Source organism: Pseudorca crassidens, chromosome 14 (assembly GCF_039906515.1).
Source record: "Pseudorca crassidens isolate mPseCra1 chromosome 14, mPseCra1.hap1, whole genome shotgun sequence".
In the NCBI taxonomy this organism is placed as follows: Eukaryota; Metazoa; Chordata; class Mammalia; order Artiodactyla; family Delphinidae; genus Pseudorca; species Pseudorca crassidens.
The window spans coordinates 15,658,381-15,680,100 of NC_090309.1; the positions used below are offsets into that span (position 1 = coordinate 15,658,381).

Here is a 21,720-nt window from a genome sequence, read left to right on the forward strand (position 1 = left end):
AGTTAAGAACTGGCTCCAGTACTTTCTACCCTGTTCCCAAGAACAGAGCACAGCCTCTGTTACTGCATTTTCTGTGGGGCTTTTCAATTGTTCGACTATGTCTCTGCTAGACTTTGAGTTCTTCGAGGGCAAGAATTTTATCGTTGATTATCTTTGAAATTGCTGAGCCAGCAGAAGACCAGATCACAGCAGCACTTGATGAATGCTTAGCATGATGATGAATAAACCTCTACCCTCCACCCTAGAAGAGTAACAAAGTTGACGCATAAAGAATCATAAACAAAAAGCCCTTACCCTTTCTCCCTCTGGTGACAGCATCGCTAAAATATCATTAGTGTAAATCTTTTCTGGCTCTGCCTCCATGCCAGGAATTCTTCCCTCCGTTGGAGGCACGAGAGCGAATTCGAGCTTTGAAATGGAGTCGAAGCATTTCCTCAAGTGTGGCTGCACAGCTTGGGGATTTCGTGTCTGAGCCAAAATCTCCAGAAGCTCATCATTTGACAAGAAGTAAAATCTAGATGAAAGAATATACTTAAAATGTAACTTGAAACTGAAGCAAAGCCTTGTATGGACATGAAAGATAAATCCCTTAGGCACATATCGTCCCCATCCACTGACTTACTGGACCTCTATCCCATGGGTCCTGGGTCTGGGAGGCCATGTGTTTCTAAATATGATTTTTATAAAGATTAGGGTGGATGCATCTCAAACATCTGGAATGAGTGCCTGGTACATAAAAGGCAGATATTTTTCATAAAAATTGTAAAGATGCCAGCACTTGCTAAGATACTGATTTGGTTGTATGTCTGTTACTTGGCTTTGAGCTCCTAGAGTGAAGATATATTACTTGTTTTCCCTAGAATCTGGCCTTGTACCTCACATATACCTGGTATTCAGTACATAATTTGTTGAATAGATGAATGGGTGGCTGCAGGAACCTTATTTGGTTCTGTGACTACACACATGGGGGCCATGCTGGTGTGATCCTGCCTGGGATTTTCTTAGATACTGCCCAACAGGGCCATTTGGAGACATGAAGATACCCTAGGAAAAAAAAAAAAAAAACTGGAGAAGGGGCACACCTGGATGCCCAGGGATAAGAGAGAAGGATGAGGGTCTGGCTGGAGAAGACACTTCACTCCTGTGGAGGAAGCTGCCTATGAGAGATCCCTCGGGATTGGAGGGATCCCATTAGCACGTGGAAGGCCCCACGTGAGAGAGGGGCCCAGTTGGGTACCAGCCAAGTCAGGCTTCTCCTGCCGTCTTGCCTCTCCTCCCTTTCCTGCCCCCAAACTGGAGACCTCAGGAACCTAATAGGAAGTGGGGAGGGTTGATGCCACACATCCTCATCATCACTTAAGCCTTCAGCCTTGCAACAGGCTTAGGCCAGAGAAGGGGGATGTTTTCACTTTGAAAGAAGTTCAGAGTTTTGATTATTATAGATCATTTAATGGGTTAAGGTAATGAGAACTTTTTGTATTATTATCAGAGAACGACCAGAAAAATTCATGAGGCCTGCTCAAGATTTTGGCCAGGGACAGGAAGAAACTAGCCCCTAGTAGGGAACACAGAGGCTGTCATTAGAAACAAAGATGTTTTGGGTTGCACCCTATTAGTCTTGCTTCTTTAAAATACCACATAGGGTAATAATTTGTACCCTTGCCTCTTTTCGACTAATGAAACAGATAACTGTCAAGATTGGACTATGAGTCCTGTGGGAGAAGGAACAGTGTTATATTCACCTTGTGTCCCCAGAACCTAACTTGGTCCATGGCTCATAGTAAGCCTTCATTAAGGCTTGGAGCATGAAATCAGTGGTGTGCAGAGCCTCCTGACATAATAAACACTGTAGACCTAGTTGATGTAATTCTAAACAAAAGGAAAAATAAAAGCTGATGCTTTTTGGTGTTCAGTATTATCACAGGTAAATTTGTGTCCAGATTTCCTTAAAGATTATAACAGTGTACAGATTTTCTCTGGTCTTGGGAGACTCAAGTTAGGAACCACTGATTTAAGAGTGAAATAAAAGGCACATTCCAAACCTCAAACTCTTCTGTCTTTTCCCATGTTGCCTGAATCTGTTAAACTCAATCAAATCTTCCAGCTCTTGGATATCTTGTGCACACACATACCCAGTCCTGGTACCCAGCAACAACCCCTCTTACCCAAGTAACCCACATAAGCACCTAATCCTGGCTGACTCAGTGCTTGTCCTAGGAGAGACCTTAACAGCCATCTCCTTTACATCTAACAGGTAAAATCCATGAAAGATGGGCCATTTTTTGATAATGTCTGTGTTACGGTACAATGTGCCCCAAAGACTGAAGTCTGGAGCACTTGCTACCATCAGGTAGTCATAGTGTAGTCATATATAATTATATTGAAATGGTGTGTTTACATGACTGTCCACCTGTTAACCATGAGATCCATCAGAGTGGGGATCTGGCCTTTTCTTCTTTGTATTTTTATCACTGAGCAAAACATTTGGTATGTTTCTAGAACGAATGGATGAGTAAAAAATTTCATTTGGAATTTGTGAAATGACCTCTTAGATGACTTCTACAGTAACCCTCTTAGGCCACCAATTAACCTAAAGAAACCAGCTCAGGCAACAAAGGTCTCTAACTTTTTACATACCCATCTGTGGACACACACACACATGCAGGTACACACATACACTCCCAGCAGTGAAACAATGCTGTGATCAAGAATCTTTCCAGTACCTTGGGTACTTATCCACTTAAACCAAATATTGTATATTTATCCTTGACACTTACACGCTCCAATCAAGATATTAGCTGGATTGTTATTATGAAATATCTTTCTTGTTTCCCTCTTTGGTTCCCTGATGTTTTGATTTTATATATATCCTAACAAATTAATGGATACTCTTAACTACTAAAAAATATTGTTGGTAGCTTTATAAACTTACCTTGGAAAGATAACTCTTTTTGATTCTAAATATGCCTCTAGACACTTCTGAATTTGGTCAAGTAATGCATTATTATTTTGAAAAGTTTCCAGAAGTCCTGTTCATTGAAAAAAAAGGTACTGGTAAAGTTGTGTTAAAATAAATAGAGAATATAATTTTAAGTGGAAGTAAAATATGATATTAACATTTTTAAAGTTTTGGTTTTATTTGATGAAAGAATGGTTTAATAAGTTAAAATTGGGGGGGTTGGCTAAGAATGTTAACTATAACTTTTAATAATAACATTAATTTTGATATTTGCCACAGATGAACAGGTAATTAACTTGAAACCTTTTTATCTGTCATCCCCCAGCTTTGGGGGCCAGGGGTGCGCAAACCAAAGCCAAACAGTTGCCGTTCTCTAAACACTACATATTCTCTGTCACCTTCTTACTCATGTCTTCTGTTTTTTCTGCCATATTTAGATGCAAAAAAATTGTGGCAATAGCATCCTATGTCTTTATCACTAAACTGTAGCACCTTTAGGAGCAAGATTCATGTCTCACTTGATGTTTTGGTGTGTATCACAGTGCCTGGCTTCCCCACCTGTCTGAGAATCAAATCCGGTCTTTTCCACAGTCTCCGAGTCTCTACGTGATCAGTGACCTAATCCAATCCCCAACCCGCCGCCCAAGCACACTCACCTCTCTGGCCTCACTCCTAAGCCCTCTCCTGTGCGTTGCACTCCACCCCACTCTGGCTTCCTTGGTGACGGTCATGTACGCTAAGCATGCTCTTACCGCAGGGTCTTTGTTCTTCTCTCTGCCTTTAACAATCCTCCCTTAGATCCACGAACATGTTTCATTTCCTCATTCCTGCAGATCTCTACTCAAAAGCCACTTTATCAAAAAAATCCTTTCGTCACACACACACACACACACACACACACACACACACACACACACACACTGCAGCCCCCAACTACTCTCTAGCGCCTTTACCCTGCTTAATTTTTCTTCACTGCTTTATCATCACCTGAAATGATATATACAGGTCCACACTCCTTTATCTGAAATCCCTAGGACCAAATGTATTTTGGATTTTTTAAAAAATTTCAAAAGTTACATTATATAACAAAAGTCCAGTTGGCACTGGGGCAGCACTCTGTAATAAAACACATTAATATTTTTGCAGCAAAAGGTTTGGATATGCACATTAAGTGGATGTGCTAGGCAAGATAAAGGTCTCTCAGATATACCCATGTCCTAATCCCGAGAACCTGAGAATATGTTAGTTTTTATGGAAAAAGGCACCTGGCAGATGTGGTTAAGCTACAGATCATAGGATGGGGAGATTATCTTGGATCATGCAGTGGGCCCAGTGTAATCCCAGGGGTCTTTTTTTTTTTTTGTCCATGCTGCGCAGCTTGTGGGATCTTAGTTCCCCAGTGAGGGATCGAACCCGTGCCCCCTGCAGTGGAAGAGAGGAGTCCTAATCACTGGACTGCCAGGGAATTCCCCACAGGGGTCTTTATAAGTGGCAGAGAAGGAGATGTGATGGCAGAAGCAGAGGCTGGAGTGATGCAGTTGTGACTGGAAGGGGACCAGGAACCAAGGATTGTGGGCAGCCTCTTGAAGCCCCAAAGTTTTAAGGTTTTCGATTTTATCATCCCACAGAGTTTTTCCTGCCTGTTTATGTTTTATGTAAGAGTCTTTGGGCAAAGAGTATAGTCCAGCAGTCTGCCTCTGCTTGACAAGGAAGCTCTCTGTCCGTATCACCAGGATAGGCAGTGTGCTGCCATTTGCAGAACAACCACCAATCCTGCTAAGGCTGTGATACAAACCGTAAAGTTCAATCACCACGTATGTGTAATCACCCAGAAGGACTTTGATTCCACATCCCTAGAAACAGAACTTACTAAAACTCATTTCAACTGTATAGCACAGGGAACTCTACTCAATACTCTGTAATGACCTGTATGGGAAAAGAATCTAAAAAAGAGTGAATATATGTATATGTATAACTGATTCACTTTGCTGTACAGCAGAAACTAACACAACATTGCAAATCAACTATATTCCAATAAAAATTAATTTAAAAAATAAATAAAACACATTTCAACCCTGAGATTAGAATTACCATTAGTGGCAATATTCGTAAGTGGTCTTAATGAATTACTTAAAATACGGTGTGGAAATTTTTATGGTTATAGGTCTGTGAGAACTTTAACAGAATAGGTCAACTGAATGTAAATGTATTTTTTGTAGCCTAAATTGTGAGATGGAAGCATCACTGATACTCTGTGGCAGAATCCCCTAATTCTAAAAACAGCAAAAAAAGTACATCCTTGTGTGCCAAAACTATGAACTGAGCTGAAAGATGATGATGATGATGACGATAATAATAATAAAAATAGTAATAAAATAACAACAACAGTGTTCAATTCACATTGTTTAGCATGAGTGTCAAATGTACTACAAATGTTCCTGGTCATCAACGCTGACTGGAATCAAGGGTTGAATGTACCACATTTTATTAGAATCTTACAGGTGATGGACATTTTAGATAACTGTAATTCCTTTGTGGTTTCTTTTTTACCTGGTTGAGTAGCTGCTCGGAGAGCATTAGGCAGCCGGTTCACCTTCCTCATGATTTCTTTCCATGACTTATCCACTTGAAGGAACATCTTGGCCTCTGCAGGTAACTGCCTCTGAATATCTGGAGCGCTAAAAATACTCTCTAGGTAGAGCCAGTTTCTCTGGCAGTTCAGCCACTCTTCCTAGGAGAAAAATAGGGACATTACCAGATTTTTAACCTCAGGTTGAAAAAATACAGTTACGTTAAAAATAATTACATGGGGATTCACTGTATCTTTTTCCTTTTGGCAGCTTCTCACAGGTCCTTTGAAATGAAACCTCATTAAAAGGTCCAAGTCTCACCTCAGCCTAATTTCAACCCATTTTTTGTACTGAGTAGAGTTATAACGAATCTACTACTGTGTGGTAACCAGAATGGACCCAGAGAAAGAGGATTAAAATGCCCAGAGGAGACACTCTAGGTGGAGGCACGATGCTTACTTAAAGGAATCTGAAGGGTTGGGAAGTGGTAAGTTTAGTGATTCACTTACTATTTCCAAATATAAAAGGTTAGCAAAAAAGGTGTTTTCTTTTTTGCCTCAATTATGTCTATCATTCTTCCCTCTCCCTCTTTTTAAGAAGAAATATGATTCATTTTCTTCGATCAAAAAAGTAAAACCTGCTTGTGACAGAACATGTGGCAAAGACAGAACACTGGGAGGAAGAAGAAAATCACACATCACTTTCCTCCTAGAGACAATCACTGTTAATCAGAGAAAGCAGAAGTGCAGGGTCAGATCTAAAGTCTATAGACCTCACCGTTCCTCTGCACCTCCTGCCATCACTTGTGCCGGCCTGAGATCCGTGAAAGGGTTTCTCGTGTCTCACTCTAGATTTGGGGGCTATGCTTAAGCCCTAATGTCCCAACCACTCCTTGGTTTATTTCAGGTCTCACACTTTCTACACACTTAATTCTCTGGAGGATCCCTACTATTCAGCACTGCTTCTTTTAAGGACCTTCTATGGAAACACGCCCTTTACTTTGATCTAAATTTAGTCTCTCCTTTCATGGGGCTCAGTCATCAGTACAGAAGGCTGGACAGGCGTCAGATTAAAAAGAGTCCATTGAAGAGGATGGATTCACCATAGAGATCTCTATGAAATGAGGATGGAACAAATTGCCTTTTCTTACTTAGTGCCTTTATTATTTCACAGATACCTTTTCATATTAGAACATATAAAAACCACAACATAATTAAATCAAGGGAAAAAAATGAAGTCTAAGAAAGAGATTGGATGGGAACAAAGTGAGACCAGAGTAAGTGGGTTCTTTATTATGGGATAATCTGAGGTTGAATAAAATAAAGAGAAGGTGTGTATGACAGGAAGGGTGCCAAGGAGACTTCAAGCAGCAGTATTTGTTTAGTAAATATGAGGTTGCTGTGGCTAGACTCTTAAGGTGGCCCCCAAGACCTGGGCTTCCTGACCTTGTGTGATCCTCTCCCCTTGAGTGTGGGTGCCACCGTGACTTGCTTCTAGCTATGGAGAATATACAAAGATAATAGGATGTACACAGTTATGTGTACAGTACACAAGGCTGTAACCTCTGTCTTGCCAGGAGACTTTCTCTTCCCTGCTCGACTGATGGAGTAAGCGATTTTGTTGAGGAAGTCCACATGCAAAAAAACTGTGGGCAACATGGAGGAGCTGAGGATGGCCTCTGGTTGACAGCCTGTGAGAAAATGAAGCCCCCGGTCCCGGAATTGCAAGAAAATGATTTCTGCCAACGTCCTTCCTTAGTTGAACCTCTGATGAGAGCCCAGTCCTGGTCCACATCTTGACTGAACCCTCGTGAGACCCTGAGTATAAGACCCAGTTAAGTTATGAACTCCTGACGAACAGAAACTGTGGGATTATAAATGTAGATTGTTTTATACCACTAAGTTTGTGGTATTTTCTTTCACAGCAATAATAACTAATACAAGGGTAATGGTATAGTCTTGCAAAGAAGAGTTCAATATATTTGCATTTTCCTTACATTTTGAGTATAATAAAATGTCAATAATTAAACCTTATATCTAAACTGTACAATATTTAAGTGACTGAACAAATGATTTCTAAATCCAATTCTCTGAGTCCATGAATTGAAATGATCCTTACTCACCAGTGTTTGATTAAACAAAGCAAGTTGTTTCTGCCAGTCATCCACTCGAGTTTTCAGTGGGCCAGCGTAACGTGATGAGGCAATGGTCGCAATGTTGATGGTGCTGTCATCAAGAAGGACCTTTAAGGAAAGGCGAAGAAAATACATGCGACACCATGTGTTTTTGCTCTCAAAGATAATTACAGATATTTAATTCCAACAGCCCATTTATTTTTATTTTAACATTTTTAGTTTTATATTGGAATATAGTTGATTTACAATGTTGTGTTAGTTTCAGGTGTACAGCAAAGTGATTCAGTTACACACATACATGTATCCATTCTTTTTCAGATTCTGTTCCTGTATAGGTTATTGCAGAATTTTGAGTAGAGTTCCCTGTACTATATATACAGTAGGTTCTTGTTGATTATCTATTTTATATATAGTAGTGTGTATATGTTAATCCCAAACCATTTAAAAGCCAACTTTTTGAATAAACAGCTTAATTTCACTTACTGTTTCCCACCCATCCACTTCCCCTCCTTCTCTCCTTCACTAGGGCTTATAATGCACTATGATGTTCTCTTAAATGTCACCAAGGAACTTCTGATTGTCAAATCCTGGCTGTTTCTGTAATTATTAATGGCACACATTTCTGTTTAGCTCAGCACTCTTCTCCAGTCTCCCCCCTACAAGGTATATGGTACCTTCTTTATATCATTTGGTCATCCAGGTCTTTATTTCTCAAAGTGCTCAAAACTTGAAAAAGTAAGTGCCTTCCCTACCCAATGAAACATCACTTTCCCTCAATTATCTTGAGGAAGAGGAAAAGTGAACTCATTCATGTCAAGCTCTGGATGATTATAGACAGTTTTCCCTCTACCTCCCCCCTCCCCTACTCCTTCCTCTTACACCACAGCACCCCTCGCAGAACATGTACATTTAAAAAACTGTGTCTGTTAATCTAAAGAATTTTAATTGCTCTATTTAAATTATAAACTTCTTGAGAGCAGAAGCCCCATCACCTGGCATCACCTGGCCTCATACTGACTGATTTCCATCTTGGGTCTGCTCTCCCCTCTACCGCACAGAGTGACGTCTGGTCTTGCTCTTCCAGACTACACCTGGCAAAGCCATTTCATCTCTAATTCTGGGCTGGGTACACCATAACAGGCCAGGGCTTTGCTTTTGTAAAAAAAAATTTATTGAAGTATAGTTGATTTATAATATTGTGTTAATTTCTGCTGTAGAGCAAAGTGATTCAGTTATACATATGTGTACAATTTTTCATATTCTTTTCCATTATGGTTTATTACAGGATATTGAACATAGGTCTCTGTGTGGACTTTGCTTTTTAAATTGAGTCATAATTCCCAGATTCTTTTGCTAAACAAATGTGCCCTTTGGATTTTAAGTCACTAAGAATATTCCAAACACATGGGTTAGATTTATCTTCTTTTGTTGTTAACAGAGCATGACCATCTACTCCTAATCTCAAAAAATTGGAGTGAATTTAGCTTCTTAGTGTGATATAAACCTGAAATGTTCATTCACACTTTTTTGCCTCATTTAAATGGTTTGAAATGCCTTCCATTCCCATCTATGCCTATCAGACCCCCAGATTTTTAAGGTCTAGCATGTCTTCCCTGGTCTAGGAAGGATTCTCTGATCACTTCAGCCACAACTGATCTCTTTGCTCTTCTAAATTCCTCAACAGTTATCAACTACAAGATTATAATTCATATATATATAAAACATATCTATTGCTTTGCTAAATATTTCATGTACAAGTATTCATGTCAATTATTCATATTCATGTATTGCCTTCCCAATTAGATTTTTCCTTGTTTAACAACTCTCATATTTCAGTCCTTCATAATAACCTCCCATAGAATATTTAGGACTAGGTCTCACAAGAACCTTCAACATAAGTTTCAATAACCCAGTTACCCACCTGTATGTCATCTGTGCCACCCAGGATAAACACATCTTTGGAGTCACGGTGAGGGAGGACGACAAATTCAGTTGTTTTCCAAGAATCCTCCACCTTAGAAATAGTTCAAGTCTTAGGATAGCTCAATTCATTTGTGTGTAGGTACTTGATAAATGCATGTGGAATGAAACAAGTGAAAACTCCATAATTATCCTAATCTCCTTCTGCCTTTAAAATTCTTAAAATCTTCTAGGTTAGATGACAATGATTTGCTTAATTTTATTGAACAGCATTAAAACATATGAATAATTTGTGATACTTTCATGTGTATTCCCTCCCACTTCATGCTTTAATTAAAAGAAAAAAATTCTTTTTACATAGATGCTTGGAAGATGTGTGTTTTTGGAGTAAGGAGGTTAAATATCCTAAGTAGAGAAATCTTCTCAATGTGATTTTGAAGCATTTCATATAGTGAATCTTCTCTAGTGTGTAAGTTTGAAAGGTAATGTATTTTGGCATAAGAGATCTTCCTTGGTATGTGGTTCTTTATATAAAGCATGCAAATTTGTTGCCATCAAGTTCCTGTTGGATTATAAGCTAAGCAGAAAGAAGATATTTATAGAGGTGATAACAATAATAATGATATAAATGTAAGGAAACAGCACAAGGATAACTGATAATGAGAGGGTGAAAGCTGCAATGTTGAAAAACCCATTCAGATAAAACAAAAGTTGATCTCACTGAATATGAAAACCTTTACATTCCCTGATCTTCAGAATATACATTTTTCAGGCTTACCTTTTTAAGAAGTGTTTCTAAGGCAGCTTCTCCAGAAGCCTGTCCAGAAATGTCCTGGATTTCTTGGCCAAAGTCAAAAACATGCAACTCAGAGAGCTTCTCCAAGGTTAATGGAATGTCAAGGTCTACTAGGGTGGCATCAACTGTTTGTTCAATAGCTGCCCAATGTCTAGGCTTCAGAGTTGGGTTCCTCAGGTCAATGATAACTGGAAGCTGGAAAACAAACACTCTCAGAGACACCATCCTTTTTATCTGAAAAACAGCCCAAGGCTTCTGGTTTCAATTTGGGCACATAAAGAGCTGGAAAGAACACCACTGACACTCTTACAGCAAAGAAAAGTCTGCACAAACTGCAAGTTAATGACTTGTATTGAACCCATCAGAAAAGTGAGGCTTCAGGGAAACCAACGAAGTCAAAATTTGAAGAGACACTGGTACCCACAGTTTTCTCCACAGCAAGAAACAGGACCCGAGAATTTGCTTACCTAGGAGAGATGCCTTGGGTTGCCGTTTAAACTAGTTAGAAGATGTTGCTGAATTTTAAAAATAAGTTGCTAAGACTGAATGTAGGGTAGCATGAGAGTGTGAAGTCCCTGGGGGCTACAAATATTACTAAATATTACAAATATTACTAAAGCTGGAGGAGGGACAGGAACAACTGTGAAGCTCAGAATTTTGTGAAAAAGGAGCACAGTGCTTTGTTAGGATAGAAACTTAATCAGAACACAAGGGAATATTCCTCCTCACTTCTTCCACCAGGCTAACAAGTACTGAGTAAAAATAACAGTGGAATAGAGAGTGGAAAGCTGCAAGATACAGATTTTCTCTGGGCATAAAACGAAAGAATGACCCAAGGTCAGGGAAAACAGAAATTGAAAAAATGACCGTTGGCAAACAAGTCCAAACTAAACACAAGGTATCACTAGAACAATTTGAATACTGTGGTATACTGAGGGCAACCACAGCAACACCAAACTTCAAATCTAGCCGAATTTCTAACCAGATTTAATATAACATGCCACACAGAAGGCCAAGTAGAAGGAAAGGCATGATCATTTCCAGGCATAAAAATTATTTACTTCAGTATCTACTGTTCTGCATAAGATGTCTGGATTTCAACAACAATTTAAGAAGTATGTGAAAGGGCAAGGCAAACATACATCCCAAAAGATACAAAATTAATCAGAATCACACTCAAATCTGACACATATGTTGGAATTAACAGATAGAACTTAAGCTAATTGTGATTAATATGTTAATGGATCTAATGGAAAAGGTAGACAACATGCAAGATCAGAAGGGAAATGTCAATAAAATGATGGAAACTATAATTAAAAATCAAATGGAAATGTTAGAAATGAGGAAGACTGTAAGAGATACAAAGAATGTCTTTGATGAGATGAACACAGACAAGGAATCCATGAATTTGAAGGTAAGTGAGTAGGAATTACCCAAACTCATACACAAAGAGAAAAAACAGTGAAATACTTCCCTGCCCCCATCCAAACCTAGAACAGAATATCCTTGAGCTTTGTACAATATCAGATGGTCTGACATACATGTAATAGAAATCCCAGAAGGGTAAGAGAGATAGAAAACACAGCAGAAGAGATATCAAAGAAATAATGGCTCAATTTTTTTCAAAGTTAAAGGCAGACACAAAACCAGAGATCCAAGAAACTCTGAGAATATCAAGCAGGATAAATATAAATGGTAAACAACAATAATAACATACACCCAGGCATATCACACTTCATACTGCCAAAAACCAAGAAAAAGAGAAAAATTTGAAGGCAGCCAGACAAAAAACACATATTATCTACAGAAGAACAAGGATAAGAACTACAGCAGACTTTATGTCAGAAATCATGCAAGTAAAAAGATAACAAAAGGATATTTTTACATTGTTGAAAGAAAAAACAAAATCTGCCGACTCATAATTATATACCAGTGAAAATATCATTCAAAATAAAGGATAAAGACTTTCTCAAAACAAAAATTTGGGGAGTTCATTGCTAGTATACCTACTCAGTAAGAAATATTAAAGGAAGTTCTTCAGGCAGAATGAATATGCTATGAGTCAGAAACTTTGATCCATACGAAGAAATGAAGAACATTGGAAATGGAACAGATGTAAAATAAATTTCATATTCTATTTTTATTCTCCTAAAAGGTAACTATAAAAAACAAAAATAGTAGCAACATGTAGTGTTTATACTACATATAAAAGTAAAATATATGACAACATTAATACAAAGGATGAGAGGGAGAATTGGGAATATGGTATTATAAACTCTTTATACTATGCATGAAGCAGTATAATATTATTTGAAGGTTGTTTTGGATTAATTGAAAATCTATATTTTAAATCTAGGATAACCACTAAAAATTGCTTTAATGAAGTATGAATAACAACTCCATAGAGAAGATAAAACGGAATCATAAAACATATACAATTAAATCAAGAGAGGAAAGAAAAAGAGGAAAAAAGAAACAACAAACAAATAAAAAACCAGCATGATGACAATTTTAATCCAACCATACAAATAATATTCTAAATATTAATGGTCTAAACATGTCATTTAAAAGACTTTTTAAAAATCAGATTGGATAAAAAAGCAGGAACCAATTATATGCTGTTCAAGAAATACTTTAAATATAAAGACATAGAAAAGTTAAAAGTGAAAAAATGGAGAAAGTAATATCATGAAAACTCTAAAAGAAATCTGTACTAACTATATTAATTTCAGATAATGCAGACTTCAGAAGAAGAAATCTTATAAAAAATAAAGAGGGAAAATATGTAAATGATAAGAGGGTCAATTCTCCAAGAAGAAATAGTAATACTAAGTGTGAATACATCTAACAATGGAGCATCAAAATAAATAAAGCTCCACTGTCTTGAGATGCAGTATCCTCATAAGTTATTTGGAATTTTTCTTTGTAGAAGATTTGTCTTTTATCCTTTGTCTATCTATCTACCTATTTATCTATCTATTCATCCACTCAGTTGTTTACTTATGTCAATATGAATTCATGGATATTTATTTTATAATTTGGGTTATAACACAATATTGTATTATTTATTGTTCGGTCAAATCATTACAACTTGGGCCATTGAAAATTCTTTCACTTGATTTCTGTGTATCTTTGATATAAGCCGTAATTTTTTTTTCTTTTTTTCACCAACAATAGAGAATCTATTTTATTTTATTTTTTATTTAAAAATTTTTTTTCATGTTTTTTTTCAACATCTTTATTGGAGTATAATTGCTTTCCAATGGTGTGTTAGTTTCTGCTTTATAACAAAGTGAATCAGTTATACATATACATATATCCACATATCTCTTCCCTCTTGCGTCTCCCTCCCTCCCACCCTCCCTATCCCACCCATCTAGGTGGTCACAAAGCACCGAGCTGGTCTCCCTGTGCTATGTGGCTGCTTCCCACTAGCTATTATTTTACATTTGGTAGTGTATATATGTCCATGCCACTCTCTCACTTTGTCCCAGCTTACCCTTCCCCCTCCCCATATCCTCAAGTCCATTCTCTAGTAGGCCTGCATCTTTATTCCTGTCTTGCCCCTAGATTCTTCATGACCAATTTTTTTTTTTTAGATTCCATATATATGTTAGCACACGGTATTTGTTTTTCTCTTTCTGACTTCCTTCACTCCGTATGATAGACTCTAGGTCCATCCACCTCACTACAAATAACTCAATTTCGTTTCCTTTATGGCTGAGTAATATTCCATTCCATATATGTGCCACATCTTCTTTACCCATTCATCTGTTGATGGACACTTAGGTTGCTTCCATGTCCTGGCTATTGTAAATAGAGCTGCAATGAACATTGCGGTACATGACTCTTTTTGAATTATGGTTTTCTCAGGCTATATGCCCAGTAGTGGCATTGCTAGGTCATATGGTACTTCTATTTGTAGTTTTTTAAGGAACATCCTTACTGTTCTCCATAATGGCTGTATCAATTTACATTCCCACCAACAGTGCAAGAGGGTTCCCTTTTCTCCACACCTTTTCCAGCAATTATTGTTTGTAGACTTTTTGATGATGGCCATTCTGATTGGTGTGAGATGATATCTCATTGTAGATTTGATTTTCGTTTCTCTAATGATTAATGATGTTGAGCATTCTTTCATGTGTTTGTTGGCAATCTGTATATCCTCTTTGGAGAAATGTCTATTTAGGTCTTCTGCCCATTTTTGGATTGGGTTGTTTGCTTTTTTTGATATTGAGCTGCATGAGTTGCTTGTATGTTTTGGAGATTAATCCTTTGTCAGTTGCTTCATTTGCAAATATTTTCTCCCATTCTGAGGGTTGTCTTTTGGTCTTGTTTATGGTTTCCTTTGTTGTGCAAAAGCTTTGAAGTTTCATTAGGTCCCATTTGTTTATTTTTGTTTTTATTTCCATTTCTCTAGGCAGTGGGTCAAAAAGGATCTTGCTGTAATTTATGTCATAGAGTGTTCTGCCTATGTTTTCCTCTAAGATTTTGACGGTGTCTGGCCTTACATTTAGGTCTTTAATCCATTTTGAGTTTATTTTTGTGTATGGTGCTAGGGAGTGTTCACATTTCATTCTTTTACATGTAGGTGTCCAGTTTTCCCAGCACCACTTATTGAAGAGGCTGTCTTTTCTCCACTGTATATTCTTGCCTCCTTTATCAAACATAAGGTGACCATATGTGCGTGGGTTTATCTCTGGGCTTTCTATCCTGTTCCATTGATCTATATTTCTGTTTTTGTGATGATACCATAGTGTCTTGACTGCTGTAGCTTTGTAGTATAGTCTGAAGTCTGGGAGCCTGATTCCTCCAGCTTCATTTTTCTTTCTGAAGGTTGCTTTGGCTATTTGGGGTCTTTTGAGTTTCCATACAAATTGTAAAAATTTTTGGTCTAGTTCTGTGAAAAATGCCAGTGGTAGTTTGATAGGGTTTGCATTGAATCTGTAGATTGCTTTGGGTAGTACAGTTATTTTCACAATGTTGATTCTTCCAGTCCAAGAACATGGTATATCTCTCCATCTATTTGTATCATCTTTAATTTCTTTCATCAGTGTCTTATAATTTTCTGCATGCAGGTCTTTTGTCTCCTTAGGTAGGTGTATTCCTAGATGTTTTATTCTTTTTGTTGCAATGGTAAATGGGAGTGTTTTCTAAATTTCACTTTCAGATTTTTCATCATTAGTGTATAGGAATGCCAGAGATTTCTGTGCATTAATTTTGTATCCTGCTACTTTACCTAATTCCTTGATTAGCTCTAGCAGTTTTCTGGTAGCATCTTTAGGATTCTGTATGTATAGTATCATGTCATCTGCAAACAGTGACAGCTTTACTTCTTCTCTTCCGATTTGGATTCCTTTTTTTTCTTTTTCTTCTCTGATTGCTGTGGCTAAAACTTCCAAAACTATCATAGTGGTTTTGGAATCATAGTGGTGAGAGTGGGCAACCTTGTCTTTTTCCTGATCTTAGTGCAAATGGTTTCAGTTTTTCACCATTGAGGATGATATTGGCTGTGGGTTTGTCCATCATTTTGTATGAATGAAATTCAATTTTTTGTTAAAATCCCTCCAAAAGAGAAAACTTCAAGCTCAGATAGTTTCACTCTTGAATTCTACCAAACATCTAAGTGAAAAATAATACTAATTCTGTATAATCTCCTGCAGAAAATAGAAGAGGAAGGAACACTCCCCAAGTCATTTTATGAGGCAGTATTAACTCATAACCACACAATGATGTTACAAGAAAAGAAAACTAAAGATCAATGTCCCTCATGAATATAGGCGCAAAAACATCCTCAAATAATATTAGTAATTTGAATCCAGCAATATAAAAGAGTATAGTACATCACGACCCAAGTGAGGTTCAGTTCAGGAATTCAAGCCTGCTTCAATATTTGACCACTGATAGATGTAATTCACCATGTTAATAGACTAAAGAAGAAAAACCATATGATCATAGGCATAGAAAAATCATTTGATAATTATCAACACCCATCTATGATAAAAAAAAGAAACCTCTCAGGAAACTATGAAACTGTTATCTTAATATAGGGCATCTATAAAAAAATTTGACTAACATCATACTTAAAAAGAGACTGAATATTTCCCCTCTAAGATACGGAAAAGGACAAGGATGTTTTCTCTCACCACTCCTATTCAATATTGTACAGTAAATCCTGGCCAGTGCAACAAGGCAAGAAAAAGAAATAAAAGGCACACAGATTGTAATGGAAGAAATAAAATTGTCTTTATTCACAGTTGAAATCATTTTCTATGTTGAAAATTCTGAATAATGTACAAAAATCTCCTAAAATTAAAAAGTGAATTTATTAAGATCACAGGATATAAGATCAATATACAAAGGTCAATAGTATTCCTACATACCAGCAATGAACACTTAGAATTTGAAATGAAAAAAAATATAATTTAAGATACCATAAAAGAATACTTAGTTTTAAATATGTGCATAATCTGTACACTGAAAATTATAAAATGTTAATGAAAAGAAATAAAAGAAGACCTAACTAAATAAAGGGATAGGCAGGTAACAGATTAGAAAATTCAATCTTGTTAAGATGTCAATTCTCTGGAAATTGATCTATTGATTTGACACAGTCCACCCAAAATCCCAGCAATTTTTTATACATATGATAAGCTAATTCTAACATTTACATGACAAGGTAAAGGAATCAGAATTGACAAAATTGTGAAAAAGAAGAACAAGTTGGAGAACTTAACACTACCTGATTTCAAGACTTACTAGCTATAGTTATCAAGAGAGCATGGTATTGGTGAAAGAATAGACTTACAGAACAACCAAACAGAATAGAGAGTCCAGAAACAGACTAAAAAATATGGTCAGCTGACTTTTGACAAAGATGAAAAGGCAAACAATGGAGAAAGAATACTTTTTTCAAACAATGGTTCTGGATCAACTGAATATCCATGTGTAAAAATGTAAATAACTCAAATCATATACTTTAATTTAAAAAAAAAAGCAACACTAAAAAACTTCCAGAAGAAAATATAGAAGAAACTCTGTGTGACCTTTAGGTTTGGCAAAAGTTTTTAGATTCTATACTAAAAAGATAATCTGTAAAAGAAAAAAATATTACTTGGACTTTTATCAAATTTAAGGCTTTTGTTCTGTGAAAGTCACTGTTTAGGGACTAAAAAGACAAGCCACTGACCGGGAAAACTATTTTCAAGTTACATATTTGAAAAAGGACTTATATCATGACTATATAACACAACATTGTTAATCAACTATACTCCAATATAAAATAAAAATTAAAAAAAATCTTTGCTGTTCTTCTATGAATTGTTAGACCCTAATGTCTTTAGAATGTAAATTCTAAAAACTTCTGCTGTGTAAAATGTATAAAAACTTTTTGGTGTGTCAAATATCATTTGTGTTACAAATTTTCAAGCTGGTAGTCTCTTTTACCATTACTTTCTGAGTACTATTTAATTACTATTTGAGAGTCAACAGAAGAATGAATGAACAAGGATCATCGTTGCCAATGGACACTGTTCTCTATGTGTCAAAAATTAAATAAAATATAGATTTTAAAGTTCCAAAAAAAGAGAACTCTGAAAACTCACTAATAACAAAACAAACAACCCAATTAAAAATTGGGCTAATATTCAAACAGACATTTCAGCAAAGAAGGTAGATGGATGGCAAATGGACATGGGAAAAGATGTTCAACATTACTAATCATTAGAAAAAGGTAAATCGTCATGATTATGAGACTGTACCACACATTTATTAGAAAGGTTAAAATGAAAACCAAACCAAACCAAATAAATAAACTCCCTATTGATAACAAGTGCTGGTGAGAATGAGAAACAACTAGAATTCTCATAAAAATCAATTGCATGATTTGGCCAGTTGAAGAGAGGGATGCAGTCTGTGCCTCTGCAATACAGTAGCTGAATTTGTCTGTTGTTTCTTCTCTCTGCAAAGCTGACTAATTTAAACAGAGAAGAATTCCTGGCTTTGGTCTCATTAGCATCAAGTAGTAACTGATTGACCTGGAGTTTTGGAAATAATTTCTACTAAACTTACCTTTTCTTTCATATTTTCCACCTTACTTTTTAGCTGGGGCACTGCACTGTTGGGTGGCAAGCCTTTTTCCAATTGAGTCACAAATTTGGCATATTTGGAAACTTGACTGTTTAGAAATTCTGGATCCAGGCAGTCAAATTTAGACTATGAAAATTGAGGGGAAAACAAAGAAGTTAAGACATATGATAAAAGGCAAACTTGAAATAGTAAATTTTTTTTACTCTACTCACATTTTTTGATAGCTATGTTGTTAAACCAAGTTGACTCTATATTTTGGAAATGGCTCTACTTATTAAGATTTCTAATAGTGTATCAGGCATTGTTTGTTTATTACACTCATATCATTTTCTCCCATATCACCAAATGCAGTATTGCAATCCCTGTAATTTATTCCAGAGGGCCAACCATTGTAAAGTTACAAATAGCTAATGTTTACTCTTGTGACCTAGAAATGTCTCACCAAGTAGTCTCCTATTATTTGATCATGTAGCCCTTTAATATAACTGATTTAAACATACATTCCAATGTATGCATGTATTTATAAATATATTTCTCAGTTACATAAACATGTAAGTGTACACATATATTATGTCAGATGGGCATATGGATTGATGGTAATAGAAAATTTGTAAAAATGAAAAGATATTCCATGCTCATGGATTGGAAGAATTAATATTGTTAAGATGTTTATACCACCTAAAGAAATCTACAGATTCAATACAATCCCTATCAAAATTCCAGTGGTATTTTTCACAGAAATACAACAAACAATCCTAAAATTTGTATGGAACCACAAAAGACTCAGAATAGCCAAAGCAATCTTGAGAAAGAATAAAAAAGATGGAGGTATCAATTCCTTGATTTCAGATTATCCAACTATCCAAAGTTATAGTCATCAAAACAGCATAGTACTGGCACAAAAACAGACACATAGATTAATGGAACAGAAGAGAAAGCCCAAAAATAAACCCACACATGTATGGTCAATTAATTTACAAGAAAGGAGTCAAGAATATACAATGGGGGAAGGACAGTCTCTCAATAAATGGTGTTGGGAAAATTGGACAGCTAGAGGCAAAGGAATGAAACTGGACCACACACAAAAATAACTCAAAATGGATTAAAGATTTGAACCTAAGACCTGAAACCTAAAAACTCCTAGAAGAAAATATAGGCAATAAGCTCCTTGAGGTGGGTCTTGGCAACAATATTTTGGATTTGACACCAAAAGCAAAGGCAACAAAAGTAAAATAAGCAACTACATCTAACTAAAAAGCTTCTGCACAGCAAAGGAAAGCATGAACAAAATGAAAAGGAAAGCTATACTTAATGGGAGAAAAAATTTGCAAATTATATAGCTGATAAGGGGTTAATATCCAGAATATATAAAGAACTCAATAGCAGAAAAACAACCTGATTAAAAATAGGGCAAAGGATCTGAATAGATATTTTTTCCAAAGAAGACGTAACAGATGTCCAACAGGTACATGAAAAAATGCTCAACATCATTAATCACTGGGAAATTAAAATCAAAACCACAATGAAATACCGCCTCACTCCTGTTAGAATTTTAGTATCAGAAAGACAAAATAGAACCAGTGTTGGCAAAGATGTGGAGAAAAAGGAACACTTGTGCATTGCTAACAGAAATGTAAATTGGCACAACAGCCATGTGGAAAACAGTATTAAGATTCCTCAAAAAATTAAAAATAGAACTATCATATGATTCAGCAATTCCATTTCTGATTATTTATCCTAAGAAAGCAAAAACACTGATTCAAAAAGATATACAGACACCCAAGTTCATAGCAGCATTATTTACAATAGCCAAGAAATGGAAACAAACTAAGTGGCCACCAGTGGATGAATGGATGAAGAAAATGTAGTATATGTATACAATAGGCTATTATTCAGCCATAAAAAGAATGAAACCTTGTCATTTTTGACAACATAGATGGACCATGAGGGCTTTACGTAAAGTGAAATAAGTCAGACAAAGAAAGACAAATACCATATGACCCCACTTGTATATGGAATCCAAAAGCAAACAAAACAACAGAATAACTCATATGTAGAACCTAAAGCAAAACAAAACAAAACAACTAAAACAGAACAAATTGGTAGTTTCCAGAGGAGGGGTGTGTGTGTGTGAAATAAGTGAAGGAGGTCAAAATGTACAAACTTCCAGTTATAAAATAAATAAATCATGGGAATGTAATGTACAGCACAGTGACTATAGTTAATAACACTGTATTGCATATTTGAAAGCTGCTAAGAGAGTAGATCTTGAATATTCTCATAAGAAAAAAAGTTTTGTAACTATGTAAGGTGACAAATGTTAACTGAACTTATTGTGGTGATCACTGTGCAATATACAGAAATATTGGATCATTATATTTTACACCTGAAACTAACATGTCAAATATGCCTCAATTTTTAAAAAAGAAAATTTATAAACATTCATTTTTTTTTCTGGATTCAACATTTTCTTTTTGCTCCCTAATGGGTCTTTTTGTATACTTCCTATGGTAAATTTGTCCCACTTTAGAAGCTACTGCTCTAATCTATGGTGGTAATCAGAAAACTCTCTAAGCTTCTTCTTTACTACTCAGGAGCATTTTCTAATTCTGAGATAAGTGATAAATGAGTTACACAAAAGCACTTAAAATTCTCTGATATAATAGTATATATATGTTTGTTTATTTTCCACTTTCTCCACCGAAAGGTAAATTCTGTGAGGGTTTGGACTTTGTCCTTTTTATTCTCCACTGGTATCTACTGTACCTAGAACATTATCTGGGAAACATTCTTGCATCACTGTACCCAGATATGTGACTTCTAATTATAGGCACCAGCATAGGGAAGCTGAACAAGCAAGTGTAAAACAATATTTGTGAAGTTGATGGTATTTCTTACATGTCCATATCACACTTGAAAGAACAGATGGTCATCTATTCTGCCTCCTAGAGGGTTGACACTTGTTAAGGTTTGAACGCAAGGGTAGACCCTAAAAACCAAACCCTATGATACCTGGTCCCCTAATTTACTATTACTAGAATTTACTATTAAGCTCTCAAGGGAAGATCCTGGATCTCATTACTGGGATTCTATTCTATCACAGGGAACAAAAGGGCTTTCTTTCTTTCTTTTTTTTTTTTTTTTAAAAGGACAATAAGGGCTTCCCTGGTGGTGCAGTGGTTGAGAATCTGCCTGCTAATGCAGGGGACACGGGTTCGAGACCTGGTCTGGGAGGATCCCACATGCCGTGGAG

At 36.3% G+C, this 21,720-nt stretch overlaps 1 protein-coding gene across 1 annotated transcript in view; it reads right to left on the minus strand.

Annotated features, from left to right (window-relative positions):
• The window catches only part of DNAH6 (dynein axonemal heavy chain 6), a 291,954-nt gene that overhangs the window by 168,388 nt on the left and 101,846 nt on the right, over positions 1–21,720 (minus strand). The window contains exons 18-24 of the mRNA XM_067703886.1: positions 18,450–18,593; positions 10,362–10,574; positions 9,585–9,677; positions 7,652–7,771; positions 5,510–5,690; positions 2,933–3,029; positions 295–514 (exon numbers count right to left, since the gene is read on the minus strand). Of these exons, the coding sequence (XP_067559987.1) occupies positions 295–514; positions 2,933–3,029; positions 5,510–5,690; positions 7,652–7,771; positions 9,585–9,677; positions 10,362–10,574; positions 18,450–18,593 (1,068 nt within the window). The remainder of the gene's footprint in view (positions 1–294; positions 515–2,932; positions 3,030–5,509; positions 5,691–7,651; positions 7,772–9,584; positions 9,678–10,361; positions 10,575–18,449; positions 18,594–21,720) is intronic.